This window comes from Hemiscyllium ocellatum, chromosome 6 (assembly GCF_020745735.1).
Source record: "Hemiscyllium ocellatum isolate sHemOce1 chromosome 6, sHemOce1.pat.X.cur, whole genome shotgun sequence".
Classification (NCBI taxonomy): Eukaryota; Metazoa; Chordata; class Chondrichthyes; order Orectolobiformes; family Hemiscylliidae; genus Hemiscyllium; species Hemiscyllium ocellatum.
The window spans coordinates 96,916,091-96,937,698 of NC_083406.1; the positions used below are offsets into that span (position 1 = coordinate 96,916,091).

General features: G+C 42.1%; 1 protein-coding gene across 1 annotated transcript in view; it reads left to right on the forward strand.

Moving 5' to 3' along the window:
- The window catches only part of LOC132816501 (FRAS1-related extracellular matrix protein 2-like), a 229,101-nt gene that overhangs the window by 84,427 nt on the left and 123,066 nt on the right, over positions 1 to 21,608 (forward strand). The window contains exon 3 of the mRNA XM_060826175.1: positions 14,500 to 14,646. Within this exon, the coding sequence (XP_060682158.1) occupies positions 14,500 to 14,646 (147 nt within the window). The remainder of the gene's footprint in view (positions 1 to 14,499; positions 14,647 to 21,608) is intronic.

The window sequence follows — 21,608 nt, forward strand, 5'->3', positions numbered from 1 at the left end:
TGATGTAGAACAGACTTAAAATGATTAAAGTATCAGGTTGCTGAGTATAAGCATAAAACTTGGTCATTGTGAAAAGCTACAGACTACACAATGCTTCCCATTTTATTTTAAACAATGCTGTGGAAATTGCTATAAATGGGAACAGGAGCACTAATGATTTGAAGTGATTGAATACTTTGATTACAGCATGCTTGTGCAATTTAATATACATATCTGAATTACATTTTTAGCTCTTGGATATGGAATAATAAACAAAACCTAATATACTACAGGTCAAGGGGGTGCAAAACAGTAACACTGTTGGTCCAATGTTTTGTAAAATGCTGAATGCACTATTTGAATGTATTTTTGGAAAAATTGTAAAGGGGAATAAAAGTGAATTTGTAGTTGTTTTCACTTGAAGTAAATGTTTCATGTTCAGTCAACTTTATGCATTGTGACCAACCCATGTTGTTCTAATGTATCTTACTCATCATTTCAAATAAAAAAATCCAGAAAGATCTTTGACTTTACATTAGGTTTTCAGTGTATGTTTATTGCATCAGGAAATTTTATGAGTTTATGCCACAGGCATCCAACAGTGGCATATCCTACTAGAGCAATGACTACCCAGTTAAGTAATCATGGATTTGAACACTCCCAGTATCATTACTTGGGCATCCACCTGCCATGGTTTGACAAGGTCATGTAGAGGGCAAGGGCCTAGTGGGGAAGTAGATACAGTTTATTTGGTGGGGGGGGTGTGGAGAATGCATGAAGAAAAGAAAATGAGAATGCTAAGAATGCCTTGAGTTTTTTTACCACATGACTTAATTCGTACTTATTTAAGCAGCCAGCAGTGCACAAAAAAATACCTTCCCTTGAAAAGAAGAACAAAAAGAATCGGAAATTACGTCACCCACCTTAAGAAACTAAGAACTATAAACAGAAAGGGGGGACATACCACCAGCACTTCACTGGTGATGTTACCTAGTATGGTGATGAAATGTCTGAAAACAAACCTTCAAGCTCAGCAAGTTAACTTACATACTTAATTCCTTGTATTTATAGAGCACTTTTAACATTGGAAAATGACTTGAGGCACATCACAAGCATGTAGTCAAACAAAAGTGGCCATCATTGTGACAGGTTTGAAGTCAGGAAAGAGGAGGGAAAAATGTCTCTTTAGAGAAACGAAATGCTTGGAGCTCAGTTAGCTTTATGTGTAAGAATCTTATTTTTTGTCTAAGAAAGAAAAGATATGGAATGATTGCCGCACAAGAGGAGAGCATTTGGTCTATTGTATCTATGCTGCAGCTAATCCTGTTCCAAACTTGCCCCATGGTAGTTTTCTTCCTTTCAGACAGCTATGCTGTTCCCTCTTGAAAGTTATAATCAAATCTATCTTCATCATGCTCTCAGGCTGCACATTCAAGATCCTAAAAACTCACTATAGAAAAAAGATTTTTCTCATGACCTTTTTGGTTCCTCTGCCATTTATCTTGAATCAGTGTCTAGTTTCTTGAGCCTTCCACCTATTCTCTATCTACTGTATTAAGACCCTCATGATTTTGAGCACCACTATCAAATTTCTCAAACCTAAAAAGGGCAGCTCCAGCACCTCTAATCCATGCACATTTTGAAGTCCATCATTCTTGGAAAAAGTTTTCTGTACTCATAATCTCTCTGAAGACCTCACATCTTTTCAAATTTGTGATGTCCAGAATTGGACTCGATTCCATGGCAACTCTGGGAGGCCAGGATGCCCCCAGGGCATGAACACCACAGGGTATGTATGGGGATAAATATAGCAGAATCATACAGGACATCCAGCAATCCAATCTCAATATCGGGAACGAGTTGCTGCATCTTTTTTGAGAGTCATTCTACGGAGCGACTAGTTGCCTATTAATGAGAATTATAAATTCTTAACAATTTATTAACTGTACTACTTGGCTCACTAATGAAGAACTTCCTATCCTACCATCTACCGCATAAAAGCTAGACACTGGGAATTCTCGACATGGATGTCAGAGTGGGTACCAGATGACTTCAGCTCACCACTTGCTCCAGAGGACCTCCATAATGGAGTTGAGGCACAAACATCTCGGGGAAAGCTTCATAGACACTGGTCACATGCACCCAATGTCTACGGACACTATCATCTGACATGTGCCAACCTCTAAGATCTTCATGATACATCACTGATTGATTTACAGTACACTTCTGGATTTAAGTTCTGAACCTGAGAAGACAGCGACAAGTACCATTATAATGCTCAGCAAAGACACAGCACTGTGGAATAAGCATGCAACTCGTGGATTGGAGCAGACTGCATCTTTGGCCTGTTTGCTTGCTGTCTCAGCTGTCACTCATTTTGAGCCTACCTGGATGCTCACAGCATCCTTGCCTTGCCTGACTGTGCCTTTTGGTGCTGCAAATGTGTTGCTGGTCAAAGCACAGCAGGCCAGGCAGCATCTCAGGAATAGAGAATTCGACGTTTCGAGCATAAGCCCTTCATCAGGAATGAGAGAGAGTAGCCAAGCAGGCTAAGATAAAAGGTAGGGAGGAGGGACTTGGGGGAGGGGCGATGGAGGTGGGATAGGTGGAAGGAGGTCAAGGCGAGGGTGATAGGCCGGAGTGGGGTGGGGGCGGAGAGGTCAGGAAGAGGATTGCAGGTTAGGAGGGCGGTGCTGAGTTGAGGGAACCGACTGAGACAAGGTGGGGGGAGGGGAAATGAGGAAACTGGAGAAATCTGAATTCATACCTTGTGGTTGGAGGGTTCCCAGGCGGAAGATGAGGCGCTCCTCCTCCAGCCGTCGTGTTGTTATGTTCTGCCGGTGGAGGAGTCCAAGGACCTGCATGTCCTCGGTGGAGTGGGAGGGAGAGTTAAAGTGTTGAGCCACGGGGTGATTGGGTTGGTTGGTCCGGGCGGCCCGGAGGTGTTCTCTGAAGCGTTCCGCAAGTAAGCGGCCAGTCTCACCAATATAGAGGAGGCCACATCGGGTGCAGCGGATGCAATAGATGATGTGTGTGGAGGTACAGGTGAACTTGTGGCGGATATGGAAGGATCCCTTGGGGCCTTGGAGGGAAGTGAGTGTGGAGGTGTGGGCGCAAGTTTTACATTTCCTGCGGTTGCAGGGGAAGGTGCTTGCCCTTCACAGAAATACCAGCTTCACTGCTGCTGTATTACCTAGCCTGGACAAAAGCAAGGAAAGTTGTTGTGGTTAGCAGCAGTCCTCCATTAGGTCAAGGGGATAGCCTTCATTCAGGAGAGTCCCAGCATAGTCGGTCAAGGGCAGCTTCTGATACCAATCCAGATGCTTGGACACAGTCAGAATCGCAATTTTCTCCACATAAGGTGAGAAGCCTGATGTCGTGCAGGCCACCTCACATCTTGCTTCTTTCTGCCCTACTGTGGGATGCTTTCCTCCTGGAATGAGAAAAATGCAGGTGTTAAGGGAGATGAAAGATGGTTGGAATGGGAATTATTTTTGATGGAGGTAGGGAGATGGCCTGAGCAAGTGAGTAATTACATAGAGGACATGCAGGATTAGTGATATCGGGGTTAGGGTGGATGACTGCAAATGAGGGAAGATATCGCAGGCAATAGTGAGAATGGTATAGCATGTTACTTGGTGTGAGCTGGGTGAATAGCAGAGATAGAGAAACGGTGATAGAGAAAAGGATAACACGTGAGATAGAGAGTTGAGAGGTCATTGACCTTCTTTCGACGTTGCTGCGTGTTCCTTCAGATGGCTGAGACTGCTCTGCTCTGACCTGGGTGGCAACCTTGGACCAGGCTGACATGGTCTGCTGTCATGATGTTCACTGCGGGTCCTGGGTAGACAACATCCTGTGCCTGTGTCTCCAAATCTCTGCCTGCAAAGCATGTTGCCAAATTCTCCTTATCTGTTATGTCTGGAGCAAATGTCGGGAACCACGCAGAGCAGTTACACACTGCCAGTGCTTGTCCAGGGGCGCAATGGTCTTTTAAAGATGACTCGCTGTAAATCCCCCTTTTAGTCCATAATTGATGTTTCCCCTCTTTTTTTGTTAATCCTTTTTCTATGTATATGTCTACAAAAGAACTTTGGATTGCTTTTTAATGTTGGCTATCATTCTCTTCATATTTCTCCTTGCTTCTAATTTTTTTGACTTCCCCTCTGAAATTTCAACTTGGATCTCATTTGTCCCATCAACCTGATGGGGCTGGGAGAAAGGAAGAGAGGGTGTGTGATGGAGATCCCTGCTCCCTCAATCAGGTCTGGAGTAGGAGGTCCTTTTGGTGACTCTTACACTGGAAGCCAATTACATTGGTTTTCAACCAATGCCAACTGGTGGGCTCATTATCTGGGATGCACATGCAGCAAACCCTGTGTGTGATTGACCAATCAAATCTGGAATAAGGACTGCTTGAAGCTACTTTGCTGTCCTTGTTTCCAATTACCCTTCGTCCATCAGCATTGATTCCCTCCTCAAGACTTGCATCTCTGCTCCGCTCAGCTCCATCTAAGGATCCTCTGATTTTTCCTCCTGCAGGTTCCAGTGTAGTACCATCCAGTAGCCATCAGTCCTGGGGGCACTGTTGGCCCCAAATTGCCAGCAGCAGTCAGGTCCACCATTCTGGATGCTGAATCAAATGGGAGGTGCAATGTTCCCGAGTTAAGTGCCTGACTGGAGTTAAATGACATCAGGCCTTCCAGAGGAAAGTGACATGCGAGACTTTCTAATCCCATATTAGATTCTGGCCTGTGATTTATTTTCAGGATGCAGTTTGAAATGTGTACAGCCTGCGCTTTGTCTCTATCACAATACATTTGTCTGTGTTTAGCTTGATCCCAGTTGTACTGTTCATACGAACAGAGGAAACAAGAGTAGCAACCCTTTCAATCCCTTGAATTTACACCACCATTTGCAGAAATCATGGCTCATTTATTTCGATACCATCTCCCCGCATTACTCCATATCCTTAGATATTTTTAATATCTAGAAATATATTAATGTTTGCCTTGAAATTAAGAAAAATGCCTAATCCCTGCACAGCCCTGTGGGGTCAAGAATTCCAAAGTTTCATCAAATTCCTGCGTGGGAGCTTATTGAAAGCCATCTGAAAGTCCAAACACCATCCATTGGTTCTGTGTTATCTATTTGACTAAGCATATCTCAAAAGACTCAAACAGATTTGTCAAACATGATTTCCCTTTTATAAATCCATGTTGATTCTGCTCAATCCTACCATTATTATTTAATGTCGAGTTATCAACCATTATAATGGACTCTTTCTCTATGTGTCAGGATAACAATTCTACAGTCCCTGTTTTCTCCCTTGCTCCTTTCTTAGGTAATGGAGTGAAATCATCTATGTTCCAATTGGCAGGAACCATTCCTGAATCTGTAGAATTTCAGAAGCTGACCATTCACAAGTCCACTATCTCCACTTTCAATACCTGTGATGTAAATCATCAAGTTCAGGAAACTTATCAATTTTCAGTACCATTTACTTCTCCAGAATTACATTTATTATTAATACAAATCACTTGAAGTTCCTCATGTTTGTTATTCCACTGGTTCTCTCATATTCCTGGGAGGTTCTATCCTTGGCATGATATAAATGGTAGTCATGGTCTAAGCATCATTATCAGCTCTGTTGACTGCTCTTTTTCATCCTCTGTTCTTTCCACCTAGGTTCAGCTGGAACACAGTTTCATTTTATGATCAAAAGGTAGACTCAAGAATTTGTGCTGCTCAAGACTTTTGTCCCTGTCTGTGCTTATGTGATCTCTGCCGATATTAGAGTAAGGATTCCTGTTCTGACTTGTTTAACTCCTCAGAATTCAAGCAAGCAGTGATTTCTTCTCTGAATCAATGGTGATGTGATGCTCAAAATCAACAAAAGCATCCAGTCATCTCATCAAAACATCTTGGATGTATTTAGACCAGATCTTCTTTGCTTCTGATTAGTGGGCACATTTCAATGGGTGTACAATCTTCATATTTCACTGATGCTGCCTTCATCCCATGGTTGCCTGAGGTCATCTGTGTTTTTGACAACTGCTCAACCCCAGGATAGAAGTTTAAAAAAGTAGTGAATTTAACTTTTCTTTGCATGTCCCCCTGATCAGGTCAGTAAGTAACATTTTAAAAATGTACAGTGAACTGGATGTTACCATAGGCTTTAGAACTTCAATTTTAAGGCGAAATGGTTGTCCCGAACCCTACTTACTGGCAGCAAGATTGGCACTGTCATTTGCCGGTAGATAGGCTCCTAATGCTCCATGGATAACTTGGTGTGCTGAGGCTGTTTTGGGCTTTAGCATCCTAATTGGCAGCCCACTTCCATCTACTGGGCAGTCATTCTTATTCTCAACCTGCTCCTGGGAAAACTCCCTGACGAAAGGAATGCATGAGCAAGCCTTGCCAATTTGGTTCACATCCTACTTCCCACCTTCAACCTCCAACCCCTACAGGTTTTTCAGCCTGTTAATAAGGCTGCATGAAAATCTGTCATTCATTTGGTAATGTGAGGAGTTTGGGAAGGAGACATTTAACATTCTTTTTAACAGCTGTGTAGAGAAGGAATGTTTATCATTTTAGCCTGAGGCCTCTTTTAACTTGTACGAATCTCTGCAGGGATAGTAGACCTTAAGCAATCGAGACAGAATACAATCATTAAAAAATTAGTTACAGCTAAAATGCAATCCAATACTAAAACACAATTTCATTCTGCAGTATTTTACCAACGGGAAAGTTTATTGTGCCTCATATTAATAACTTTGAAAATGATATTTTAATTTTTTTTTCTTTTTATGGTGCAATCTGCCAATTATGTTGCCATTACAGTTGGAGTTATACACTTAGTTTGGGGCAAAAGAACAACAGTGTCAGTTTATACTCTCAAGATTAGATTTCCTCTTTGGCTTCAGTTGAATAGCTGTTGTAGAAATATCAATTAGAAAAAATTAAATCCCTATTTAACCTGATGTGAGAAGTAAATATTGGATGCCATCAGTTGAGTGTTCTACTTAACACTTGACTGATATTGTGTTCATAAGGAGTTGAAAATCAAATTCTGTATAAATCAAGGTGTATGATCAGAACACACTCTGTCCTTACTAGGTGCATTTAGATTAAGACCAGGTCCTCTGCTTTTAACAATGTTTTTTTTGTACACTTTTGAATAGACTAGTTACATCTGATTTAAATTTTACCAAATGATACGATCTGCCTGCCCACTGAAATTCTCAGCAGGAGGATTGTATTAACTAACTCGGCACTACAGTTAATGTTCAGTGACAAGCAGCATATCAATACTGCTCACCACAAATTGTGTTTTCTGGTCATCTCCTGGTGGATACGACTAGGAGTGTATGCTGATCTCATTTGTCCACCCCGCACTTATTATTGGAAGTTATCAGTGTGAGTGAAAAATTGAGGCTATCCTAGAGGGAAACAAGGGGGAAAATAATCTATATAAAATGGGTTCCACATTAGTTGTTAGTTTGTTTGACAGTAGCACACTGATGCACAGAATATATGCTTTTAGAAGGTAGAAGTAATTAGACTCGGGTGACTTTTTTTAATCAAACTGTTCAGAGATGTTATTATGTACCTCTGGAGCTGATGGGACTTGAACTTGTGTCTCTTTGACCAGAGATAGGGACACTACCACTGTACCATAAGTATGTATTTGGGTTCATCTTTATCAGTTCAAGTGCTGACACTGGTACAGAACATCAAAGAAATATAAGCAGTCGACAGAAATTAGTCTGCTGCAGACAAATACTGCTCCTCTGTAGCCATTCCATTAAAAAAGCTTCCCATGTTTTATTTGTTTAGAAAAGATAGTCTACTACACAGGCAGCAGAAACCTGAATGCCTTGTTACTGGGAGTGATTAGGAGTAAATTCTACTCTTCCATCAAACTCAAATTATCTGATTTCTTTGTTGGACCCAATTTCCACTTTCTTGTGCTCTTTGCAAGTGCATATTATTTTTTTTCTAATTATGGCTTTTTTTTATTTTTATACATGGAAGTGATGCAGAGTCCCTTATAAAATTTTCAAATGAAGTTAGCTTTTTATGAAACTGATTCAGGTTCTGTCCCATTGGCATAACTTTCTGTCATTAAATGCTGTCTTGTAATTGAAGATCTTTTTCCCCCCCCCCAAAAAAAATCAATACAGATATTAAAACACTGCACTTGGAGAGTTTCATTGGATATTTGGAGCTAATTTCTTTCCACGAAATGAGGTTAATCGAAGATTAGCTGAAAACTATTTATCTGCTGCCAAGGTCTCTCAATGTTATCTCTCGCTGTCTATATAATTTACCAAGAAGAGAGAAGTCCTAACAGAGGAAGAGTAAGAAAAAACATTGAGAAAAAAGCTGTTGGAGAAGTAGACCAAGAATAAAAACTAGAAGAAGAGCAGGAACTGCAAGCAATAACTGGACCTGACTGAAGACATATTCTTCTGAAGTGCAAGCATAATCAAATTCAATTAAACTCTGGAATTTTCTAACAAGCGTTAATTGTTTCTTTCTCCACAAATGCTGCTCGACCTGTTGATTAGTTCCAGTACATTTTATTTTATTCCAAATTTCCAGCATTCCAGCTTTTGAAATTACAAATCTTATCTTTTGCAAAAGAATATCTTTCTAGCAAAACATGCAGCCTCCTCCTATTCCAACGCATTTCTGACCGGTATATATGGTTGCCTTATTTGAATGCATTCGTAAACTCTGAAATTAAAAATCACACAACACCAGGTTATAGTCCAACAGGCTTGTTTAGAAATGCTAGCTAGTGCTTCCAATTAAACCTGTTGGACTATAACCTGGTGTTGTGTGATTTTAAACTTTGTCGACCCCAGTCCAACACTGGCACCATCTCATCTTAAACTCTGAAATAACATTACAATTGCAGCTCTTTATTTTGAAAAGTTGTCTGTATATGGACTTGCCTCTTCCACACATGTTTACATTAAGGTCCTGCCCTTTCACTGATACTGTCTAAACTGGAGTCCTGGAAAACACAGGTGCTTACTTTAGTTGCTACTGCTAGCCCTTTCATGGTACAACAGTGTGAGCAGCACAGTGGCTCAGTGGTTAACCCATCAGGTTTGATTCCAACCTTTGGTGACTGGCTGTGTAGAGCTTGCACATTCTCCCCTTGTCTGTGTGGGTTTGCTTCAGATACTCAGTTTCCTCCCAGAGTCCAAAGATGTGCAAATCAGGTGGATTGGCTTTGCTGAAATTGTCTGTGGTGTTCAGGATAGGCTAGGTGGGTTAGCTATGGTAAATGTAGGGTTAAGGAAGGATACCGTAGAGGACTGCGTCTAGGTGGGAGGGTTGGTGCGGACGCACTGGGCTGAATGGCCTCCTTTGATTTGATTTATTATTTTCATACATACCTATGTACAGTGAAAAGTTTTGTTTTGTGTGCAGTACAAGCAGATCACAAAATACAAAGATCATAGGGTGATTGAACAAAATGAGGAATACAAAGTTGAGGCTGAAGAGAAGGTGTACAAAAAGCAAGATCAACATTAGATCTGAAATTGAGATGTCCATTCAGAAGTCTAATATCAGTGGGAAAGAAGCTGTTCTTGAACCTGTTGGTCCGTGTGTTTTAGCTTTTGTATCTTTTGCCTGACAGAAAAGGTTGGAAGAGATTATAAGTGGGGTGGGGGAAACGGGTTTGATGATGTTCGCTGCCTTCCTGAGGCATCAAGAATTCTAGATGGAGTCAATGGATGGAAGGTTGGCTTGTGTGATGGGAGCGTTGTGTTCACAACTTTGTGAATTTTCTTATGGTCCTGGACAGAGCATTTGCTGTGCCCCAAACCATGGTGCAACTAAATAGAAGTTGGTGAGAGTCTTTATTGACATGCCGAATTTCCTTAGCCTCCTGAGGAAAGAGAGGCATTGTTGTGCCTTCTTGACCAATGCATCAACATAGCTGGTCCAGGTCAGATTGCTGGTGATTGTCACTCCTTGAAACTTGATGGTCATGAACATCCCCACTTCAGCTCCATTGATTTAGGTGGGAACTTGACACTTGCAATCAACCCAGCCTCAGTTCCATTGATGTCAATAGGGGGTTCCACACTGTAGGGATTCTATGAATACATGCACTAACAAGAGATGCACCATTTCGCCATAATTTTCTTTCCAGAACTTATTTATAGTTGTAACGTTTAATAGGCATATGACTAGGCATTTTATTTCATTGAGTCCTATTGTAGCAGCCTTTTAAGGTTTGTCACCTCTAAAAGTCTAGACTTCCTCTTTTTTTTAATGGATGCAGCCAATATGGAGCCACTATTTGGATCTGGTACCTGTCTGCTGAGTTGCACATTTAGACTAAGTTTGACCACTTGAGTCTTGATCTCTCCAGGAAGTAGCTCTGGAGCTTTGCACAATGTTTCAATCGGCTCAGTAGAGATGAGATCAAATCTTTGTTTTGCAGACTTGATAAATAGCAATAATGGGATTTAAGAATATGTTTCAGGAATTTAAATTTAAAATGACTTTTCTTTACGCCACATTGCTGCCTGCCTTTGCACTGTAATAATAAGGGTATGGAATTGTCTAGGGCAGGGTTAAGCTTGCCTTCAACTATATATATACTTCTTTCTTGGTTATTTGTAATCTCTTATGTCATGATTATTGTTATGGACAAGATCAACCTCCCTCAAATATTTTAAGAAGATAGCACAGATCCTAAATTTTTCTTATTTTAAAGGCAAGTGCCAGGCAATGTGTTCTGGATGCAATTTGATTGGTCAAACTTCCAGCCTCTGTATTCATACGCTATAGTTAAAATACAATAAAATCTAGAAGAAGTTGGAATAACAACTCTATTGGAAAACTTATCAGAATAATAAATGTTTAAACTACTAAACATTAACCAATATTTTAACATCCCATAAACCTACCCTTCACAAGGCAAATTCCGTAAAATAGATTATCTCACATGCAGTACTCTAATCCAGGAGGAAGACATCAAGAGAAAGCCCTTATCCAGTCTGCGCAGACCAGGGTCAGAGTCCCAAGGTCCATGCATGACGTGCGCGGCATGTCAGTTGGGGTGTATTGAAAATCTCAACGACTGCTTAGACGGAAGATAGCCTTGAAAACCATTCATCCAATAATTGCCATGAGAAGATTTCAGGAACCATATGGAGATGGGGAGAGAAACACCTAACAATTTAATGCCTCACATGCTTCTACACTCTTAGATTAGATTCCCTACAGTGTGGAAACAGGCCCTTCGGCTCAACAAGTCCACACCGACCCTCCAAAGAGTAACACACCCAGCCCCATTTCCCTCTGACTCATGCACCTAACACTATGGGCAATTTAGAATGGCCAGTTCACCTGACTTGCAAATCTTTGAACTGTGGGAGGAGACCGGAACACCCAGAGGAAACCCACGCAGACATGGGGAGAATATGTAAACCCCACACAGACAGTTGCTTGAGGCCAGAATTGATCCTGGGTCCTTGATGCTGTAAGGCAACAGTGTTAATCACTGAGTCACTGTGCGGTCCTATATAACAGCATTAGTAACTGACTTAATAGAATTGGGGAAGTGTCAAGAAATAATGTAACTGCATAGCCAAATGGCAAATGTAACTCACAACAGCCTTTCAATCAAATAAGACCAGTAGATATTTTCCTTAAACACTCATGTGAACTTCGTCCTGTTTCTTTCATGTTTAAAGAACAGTGGAGTTCAAAATCTTCAGTTCATGACAATTCACACATTTTGGACAATATATCATTCATTTGTCCATCAATTCTGTGATTCTGTTAAACAGACCATATGTTCCCTTTATGAAAAAAATGCTGCTTAAGTTATAACTCCCAAACTGTGATTAAGCTCCAGCACCAAACAGACTGATATATATGAACTCAGCATCGAGTTCAAATAGCCCTGCTGCACCTCCTCTGATTCATGCTCCACCTGGGCCTCTTATCTCATTGGCAAAAGTTGGGTCTGTGGAAAATAAAAATCAAAAGAACTGAGGATGCTGTAAGTTAAAAATGAAAATAGAAATTGCTGGAAAAGCTCGACAGGTCTGGCAGTATCTGTGGAGAGAAATTAAAGTTTTGGTTTGAGTGACCCTTCCTCAGAACACGGTTTTACAGCAATTTCTATTCTATAGAAATGAGGGCAGGACTTATGCATGGGAATCCCACCACCTTTGTAAGAAGTCCAAATCAAGCCTCATAATGTTATACTCTGGAACTTTCTAAACACTCAATCTTGAGAATTCTGCCATGTATGAGTTAACTTCTACAGTCCACCTGGAAGTGGAAAAAAATATGTAGCATCGTAACCGTGTGCAACATATGGGCTGGAGTGGTGTGGTGGTAATGTCACTGGATTAGTAATTCAGAGGTGAAAATGTGTTGCCTAAAAAGCGCAGCAGGTCAGGCAGCAGCCAAGGAACAGGAGATTCGACGTTTCGGGCATAAGCCCTTCTTCAGGAATGAGGAAAGTGTGTCCAGCAGGCTAAGATAAAAGGTAGGGAGGAGGGACTTGGGGGAGGGGCGATGGAGGTGCGATAGGTGGAAGGAGGTCAAGGTGAGGGTGATAGGCCGGAGTGGGATGGGGGCGGAGAGGTCAGGAAGAAGATTGCAAGTTAGGAAGGCGGTGCTGAGTTCGAGGCATTTGACTGAGACAAGGTGGGGGGAGGGGAGATGAGGAAACTAGAGAAATCTGAGTTCATCCCTTGTGGTTGGAGGCGGACTCACTGAAATCAGATTTCTCCAGTTTCCTCATTTCCCCTCCCCCCACCTTGTCTCAGTCAAATCCCTCGAACTCAGCACCGCCTTCCTAACCTGCAATCTTCTTCCTGACCTCTCCGCCCCCACCCCACTCCGGCCTATCACCCTCACCTTGACCTCCTTCCACCTATCGCATCTCCATCACCCCTCCCCCAAGTCCCTCCTCCCTACCTTTTATCTTAGCCTGCTGGAACACTTTCCTCATTCCTGAAGAAGGGCTTATGCCCGAAATGTCGAATCTCCTGTTCCTTGGATGCTGCCTGACCTACTGCGCTTTTCCAGCAACACATTTTCAGCTCTGATCTCCAGCATCTGCAGACCTCACTTTCTCCTAGTAATTCAGAGGCCCAATCTAATATTCTATAGAATAGAACACTATCCTATCATGGCAGCTGGTGAAATTTAAATTCAATAAAGAATCAATTTTAAAAAAAGCTAGTCAATGATGACCATTGTTGATTGTGATTAAAAACCAATCTAGTTTGGTAATGTCACTTCGGAAGGGAAATCTGGCCCATTAGTGACTCCAGGACTGTAGCAATGTGGTTGACACTTAACTGCTGGGAAAGTAGGGATCCCAATTCAAGAAGAAATCATATTGGATCCAAAGCATTAACTGTTTCTCTGCCCCCAGATGCTGCCAGAATTGCTGAGTTTCTCTAGAATATTCTGGTGATTATTTCAGACTTCCAAACATTTGCAGCATTTGATCATTGCAATGGGGGGTGAAACTGGTGCACATCAGCAGTGTGAAGGGGAAAGTGAATCAGCAGCTGTCTTCTTTCCACTGAAAATCACAGAATAATAACTTGCAATTTGTTGTAAAGACTGATTTCCTAGATTCCCCATTGCACTTACTTGGCTTGAAAAACAAATTTAATCACTTTGATAGTATCTTTCAAGAAGATAAAAACTGGCCCAGTAAAAAAATTGGCTGCAAGTTCACTCTTTTGTGCTGCTGATATAGATAGACCAGTTTCACACCGTGTTAATTCCCGTGGCTGTTCTCCAGAGTGTGAACTAAATTTAAGAGAACAGCTCAAGTCTAGATTTGCCAGGCTACATTTCATAGAGAAAACCTGCTCAGCTTTGTACAGAGAAGAACATTTTATCTGCCCCTTACAAGATCAGCCATATCAGAATGGTCAGGGACATCTTATGCAGGAAATTCCCACTTCCCGGTTCAGATGATGGCAGGAAATAAACTGGACGTTGGTGTTTGAAACCAGATGGAGAAAGTGAGGTCTGCAGATGCTGGAGATCAGAGCTGAAAATGTGTTACTGGAAAAGCGCAGCAGGTCAGGCAGCATCCAAGGAACAGGAAATTCGACGTTACGAGCATAAGCTCTTCTTCAGGAATGGCTTTGAAATCAGATGGTTTGCAGCTTTCCAAAAGACTAGATGTTGGAGTCACAGGACAGGCGAATCAGGGCAGAGTGTAAGGGAGTAGGATGGAGTGTTGAATCCAGTGTGTGGAAATGTCTTGGTGGAGCTAGAGTTTCTGGTGGGATGGAGCAGACAGAATGTATTTGTAATGCCTTGGGCATTCACCAGTCCCACGTAAGAGTTTTGCTGTTCCACTGACTTTGCAAATCTGGCATCAGATTGTCCTCGGGTGGATTATTGGTGCAAACATAAGCTTTATCCCTGTCTTCACAAAATACGTAGTTACTGGTCAAATGGTACATGTCTAAATTTGTGCTCTCGGCATTTGTTCTGCAGGTGGTAATAAGTTGAAGAATCAACTTTTTCGTTTGAACTGGGCTTGGATCTCTCTGGAAAAGGAGTACTACCTTATAGATGAGAATTCAAAATTCCTGGAGGTTACATTAAAGCGCAGAGGTTATCTGGGAGAAACGTCATTTGTTGGTAAGTACCTGGCAAAACCACAAATAATTACAATATAGTATGTGTTTGTATTATTGGCTTTTGTTTTCAGTCTAAAATGTACTGGCTGATCAAGTCAGCAAATAGTATAATACATAATTTATCTATATATTCCTTTGTAAGTTGTCCCGGCTGGGTATTTCAAAATGATTATTCTTTTACTGTCAGTGCTCTATAGATTTCATCAGCTTTTGCCATTTTGTTGTTTTCTTTGCAGTAATTGCCTTGGTAGAGTTCTGATATATGGAATTTTCATTGGTGGTTCAAACAGGTTTTTCACAAATATCTGAATATACAGGTACACAACTGAAAAATCTAAAAAAAAGCATTAATACATAATTGGAAGCAATGATCCTTAAGTAATGTTCCTGTCGAAATGACTGGTACAGTGTCAGTCAATATTTTTAATGTGTCTACAGTGTCACTGATTACAGAAAAGTACTGTATGTACTCATGTAAACGTTGATCTCATGTAAAAGTCTCTATTTTTGGCCAAAAAATCTGGAATTTTCTTTATATCTTGTATAAAATAAGACCCTAGTTCTTCACAGGTAACAGGTCAACAGTTGTGAGTCAAGGTGTTATCCTGTATATAAATACTACTGTGAGGAAATTAATTTTTCTTTCATGTTATTATGTGCTTTGATGTACAATTCACACCAACGTTAGGTTACAAATTTCTAAAGTTCATTACTAAATGAGGACAATAGTTACTATAATTAGTACTCATTTTTGTATGGCCATCCCGCTCCACTCCGGGCCTTCAGTCTACTGGTCGTCCCGCTCCGCTCTAGGCCTCCAGTCTACTGGCTGTCGCAGAATGCTCTGGGCCTCTAGTCCCCTGGTTGTCCCACTCCATCTGGGCCTCCAGTCTTCTGGCCATCTCACTCCCCTCTGGGCCTCCAGTCTACTAGCCATCTCACTCCACTCTGGGTCTCCAGTCTACTGGCCATCCCACTCCCCTCTCGGCCTCCAGTCATCTGGCCATCCCATTCTGGGCCCCCAATCTGCCAGTCATCCTGTTCCTCTGTGGGCCTCTGGTCTGCTGGCTGTCCCACTCAGCTCTGGGCCTCCAGTCCAATGGCCATCCAACTCCCCTCTGGGCCTTCATTCTACTGGCCGTCCCACTCCATTCTGCGCCTCCACAAACTGCCGGTCGCCCTGCTCCTCTCTGGGCCTCTGGTATGCTGGCTGTCCCACTCGGCTCTGGGCCTCCAGTCTACTGGCCATTCCACTCCATTACGGGCCTGCAGTCATTGGTCGTCCTGCTCTGATCTTGGCTTCCAGTCTACTGGCCATCCCAGTCCAAACTGGGCCTCCAGTCTACTGGCCATTCCGTGCCATTACGGGCCTCCAGTCGTTGGTTGTCCCGCTCAAGTCTGGGCCTCCAGTCCACTGGCCGTTCCACTCCACACCAGGCCTCCAGTCTACTGAGTGTCCCTCTCCGCTGTGGGCCTCCAATCTACTGGGTGTCCCTCTCCGCTCTGGCTTCCAATCTACTGGGTGTCCATCTCCGCTCTGGCTTCCAATCTACTGGGTGTCCATCTCCGCTCTGGGGTTCCCGTCTGCTCCATTCTGGGCCTCAGCTGCACCAATGATGTCATTGCTACTCCAAGGTAATTTTTTTTTAAGAAAGAGATAATAACAAAAAAAAAAGAATAATTACTATTTCATTTTTGTTTCTGTTGTCTTTATCCAGTAATTACAGTAATTCTTTGGTTTTTTTTCTTTATTCGTTTTCGAGATTAATTGGGCTTCTCCTAAATAGGAGAAAGTGAGGACTGCAGATGCTGGAGATCAGAGCTGAAAAATGTGTTGCTGGAAAAGTTTGGCAGGTCAGGCAGCATCCAAGGAGCAGGAGAATCGACGTTCCTGAAGAAGGGCTTATGCCCGAAAGTTCGATTCTCCTGCTCCTTGGATGCTGCCTGACCTGCTGCACTTCTGCTAAATATACAGTAATTCTGTGTCTTATAATCTTATATTCCACAACTACCTGATGAAGAAGCAGCACTCCAAAAGCTAATGCTTCGAAATAAATCTGTTGGACGAGAACCTGGTGTTGTGTAGTATCCATGTAATAGTCGACCCCATAAATATAACCTTAAAAAGTAGTCTAAAAAAATTCAACTTTTACAGGAGTATATATAGTAATTGCTACTGTAATATTCTCATCTCAACCTTTCAGTAATGTGGCTGAAATAATAGTGAGTTACGACATACTGGCTGAAATAGTAACTTTCAAAAGAAAATTGGATATGTAATGCAAAGACTGCAGGGTACCAAGGGAAAAACACAGGGAGTGGAACTAATTTGACAGTACTTGCATAACTCGAGGACGGATCTGATGATCCATATGGATCCCTTCTATGTTGCAGATGCCTATGATTTTATCATTTTATGGCTTTTACATGGTAAACAAATAGAATAATTACACCAATACAGAAATAGATTGTTTTGTGAATAAACTTCTGTGGAAATTCTAGTCGTCTTGCATGGTATTTTGGCTACAGGCAGAAGTCGCCAACAAACTTTTCTTAAATATGTGAAAGAGTCAAAATATTTGAAATGCAAATGAGTTCATTTATGAAAATATCTCACCAGAAAAACATGAGCTTCAAATCTGAAGCAATAATCTGAATAACTCGTCTTAGATCTTTATTCTTCGCTTGCTCCACTGTGTGACAGATAGAGCTCTGAAGGATTGTTAAAACTTGAGCAGACTGTACATCAGCTGTCAAAACAAGTTAGCATTGATATTTTTAGAATTTAGAATGCTTTTTTTTGTGTCTGTGCCCAATAGCGTAAAGGCTGAAACTGCAAGTAAGTGGTTTGATTTCTGATTAGTTTTGGCATCTAAGGTTGTTCAGTCTAAAGGTTGTGGTGAGGTTTTCCAAGCTGAGTGTTTATCCAGGAAGCAGTGAGGATGTACTGTCATGTTCCACAACTTGGCACAGGATGGAGCTTATGCATTCCTATCACTTGCCTTTGTGGGGTGTAGGTTTGCTCGCTGAGCTGTAGGTTTGATATCCAGATGTTTCATTACGTGGCTAGGTAACATCATCAGTGGCAACCTCCAAGTGAAGCGAAGCTGTTGTCTCCTGCTTTCTATTTATATCTTTCTCCTGGATGGGGTTCCTGGGTTTGTGGTGATATCATTTCCTGTTCATTTTCTGAGGGGTTGATAGATGGCATCTAGATCTATGTGTTTGTTTATGGCGTTGTGGTTGGAGTTAAAGCTAAGACATGCCAGAGAATTCCTAGAGGCCTGGCACTCCAACCACAACACCATAAACAAACAAACGTAGAAATTAATTGGCAACGATGTCTTGGTCGGTCTCAAGTTCAAATTCAGTGAGTGGCCTGTCCCTGACCCTACCACCAATTTAACAAACATTGGTGATGATGTTGGACAGTTTGCCTGCCATTCAGTCACTTAAGACTCCACAAATATCCCCATCGTCAATGAGAGGGGAGCCCAGCAAATCAGTGCAAAAGATAAGGCTAACTCATTTGCAATAATCTTTAGCCAGAGTTGACATGTGGACTATCCACCTCCTTCAGTACAACACAGATGCCAGTCTTTGTTTTATAGGATAGAGTCCTCACAGTACAGCAAGAGGCCATTTGGCCCAAGGAGTCTGCACACTTCCATGCTGACCAGATATCCTAAACTACTCTAGTCCCGTTTGCTAGCACTTGGCCCATAATCCTCCAAACGCGTCCTATTCGTCTTCTTTTAAATGTTGTAATTGTACCAGTCTCCACCACTTCTCTGGCAGCTCATTCTGTACACGTTCTGCATGGAAAACTTGCCCCTTAGGTCGCTTTTAAACTTTCCTACTCTCACCCTAAACCTATGCCCTCTAGTTCTGGATTCCCCCACCCTAGGGCAAAAAACCTTTATCCTGTCCATACCCCTCATGATTTTATAAACCTCTATAAGGTCACCCCTCAGCTTCCGACACTGCAGGGAAAACAAATCCAGCCTATTCAGCCTTTCCCTATATCTCAAACCCTCCAAACCTGGCAACATCCTTTCAAATCTTTTCTGAACCCTTTCAAGTTTCACAATATCCTTCATATAGGACGGTGACCAGAATTGCATATAATATTCCAAAAGTGGCCTAACCAGTGTGCTGTACAGCTGCAACATGACCTCCCAACTCCTAATGACAATTTAAAGGCCTTATCCTGATTCCAGGATTTAATCGGCAGTGGAAGATCCCATAACAAGCTACTGGCCCTGATGGGTTTACCGGAGATTGCCAACCACCACATCAAGGCCTCCACCCAACATCAAGGCCTCCAATTGTGGCCTGACATTTGGCACCCACTGAGACCACCAAACGATTTTTTAGTATCCCAACTTAGCACAGCTCACCTCCTCAATCCTTGAATGGCAATGACCAACCTCTGACTGAACTCTGGCAGCTCTCCAAGGGAAACATCCTGAGCCAGAAGGGCAGAAATTGCATCTCTTATCCATGAAGGCCAAGCAGCCATTTAATGGCTGTGGGTTAGCTGTTCTTTCTCAGGCAGGCATCCTTATTAGAAAGCATAGACAATATAGAGCAAATTGGGTGGCCATCCCATATTTTCCAAAGAGACCAGTGCCAAATGCTGACCACAGTCACTGACTGCGAAGTTCCCTTTGTTGCTTGTCAGTAGTTCAGTTGTTTTACTTTAATGATATCTGGTAATATAGGATGATGCTGTTCTAATCATCACTGTAGTTCCTGTGCCTTTGATTGCTTGCTGCATTAATTGTCAATCACCATTTGTACTTCAGTTTTGACAGCAACTGTAAAGTGGAGAGGAACATTTGAAAGCTGGGTCTGAATTATATGAGCTCCTGCCAATGATGATTTCCACAGCAAAGGTGGCACAGAAGGACCACCTTCTTACTACTCACCTCTGTAATGTAAAGGGCTGATGGACACCAAAATGGCAGCCTTCCTATCATGTGTAAATAAATTATTAAGAGTTAATTGAGCCTTTTAAAAGCCCAGATATCTTGTTAATATGCTGCCCACACTAAAATGTGATTGGCATGTACAGCTGGGCTGCCCACTTTGATTTTAATGTTTTAAAAGACTGGGAAGGAAATGGATGGCTGCTGTTTTTGGGAGCACATCCCAGGGATAGTGACTCTCTTCCTTCTGCTTGTTCTCCAAAACTAACACTGCCACAGCCCCCTACTCCCACTCCTTAAGATGGCTACATCCCTCCAACCCAATATCTCTGACTTGCCTTGTTCCATGACTACCTGCCTCATGTTCCTGTCTGAAGTACCATCCGTGCCATCTACCAAGCTGTTGGCACTGCTCTGACTGCTTGAACTCCCAGCCAATCAGATGGTGCATCAGTACCGGAGGTGGTTTTTCTTTCTCCAGGAAGAGTGGAAGTCTGACTCTGCTCTTCGTAACTCCTCCTGCCGTGCATTATTTCATCAGTCAGTTTCCAACCAACGTTTAGCCCTAACCATTCAAGATAGTCCTCAAGTATGTAGTTTCTTGAAATCTAGCTTATTTACTTACTTTTGCTTGTTTCATAATAGCTTCTACGTTTATATTTTGATGAGCTTGTCAAGAAATTTTGGCAAAATCTTGGTGATAAGCATTAGGGAAAACCCAAAAGCATTCCACACTTACGTGAGGAATAAGAGAATGATCAGAGAGAGGGAAGGGCTGATCAGGGATAGTGGAGGGAACTTCTGCCTGGAGTCTGAAGAAGTAGGAGAGGCCCTAAATGAATTTTTTGCTTCAGTATTCATAGAGAGAGGGACCTTGTTGATAGTGAGAACACCGTGGACCAGGTTAATAGGCTTGAACAGATTGATATTAAGAAAGTGGATGTGCTGGAAATTCTGGTAAGCATTAAGATAGATAGGTCCTCACGGCCACACCAGGTATATCCAAGGTTACTACTGGAAGAGATTGCTGCACCTCTGGCAATGATCTTTGCATCGTCACTTTCCATGGGAGTAGTACTGGATAATAGGAGGGAGGTGAATGTTGTTCCTCTGTTTAAGAAACGGAATAGGGAAATCCCTGATAATTACAGACCAGTCAGTCTTATGTCTGTAGTAAGCAAGATACTGGAAAGGATTCTGATAGATAGGATTTATGACTATTTGGAAAAACATAGTTTGATTAAAGATAGTCAGCATAGCTTTGTGAGGGGCAGGTCATGCCTTACAAGCCTTGAGTTCTTTGAGGATGTGACGAGACAGGTTGATGAAGGTTAAGCAGTGGATGTGGTGTATATGGATTTCAGTAAGGCATTTGATAAGGTTCTCTACAGTAGGCTAATTCAGAAAGTTAGGAGGTATGGGATACAGGGAAATTTGGCTGTCTGGATACAGAATCGGTTGGCCAAAAGAAGACAGCGAGTGGTAGTGGATGGAAAGTATTTCACCTGATGCTCTGTAACCAGTGGTGTCCCGCAGGAATCTGCTTTTGGACCTCTGCTCTTTGTAGTTTTTATAAATGACTTGAAGAAGTAGTAGGGTAAATTAGTAAGCTTGCCGACAAAGGTCGGTGGTGTTATAGGTAGTATCGAGGGCTGTTGCAGGCTACAACAAGACATTGGCAGGAAACAGAACTGGTCTGAGAAATGACGATGGAGTTCAACCTGCATAAATGTGAAATGATTCATTTTGGAAGGTTGAATTTGAAGGCCGAATATAGGGTTAAAGACAGGATTCTTGGCAGTGATGAGGAACAGCAGGATCTTGGGGTCCACATATATAGATCCCTCAAAGTTGCACCCAAGTTGATAGTGTTGTTAAGAGGCGTATGGTGTTTTGGCCTTCGTTAACAGGAGGATTGAGTTTTATGGCCACTAGGTTTTGCTGCAGCTCTATAAGACCCTGTTTAGATCACACTTGGAATATAGTGTCCAGTTCTGGTTGCCTCATTATAAGAAGGATGTGGAACCTTCAG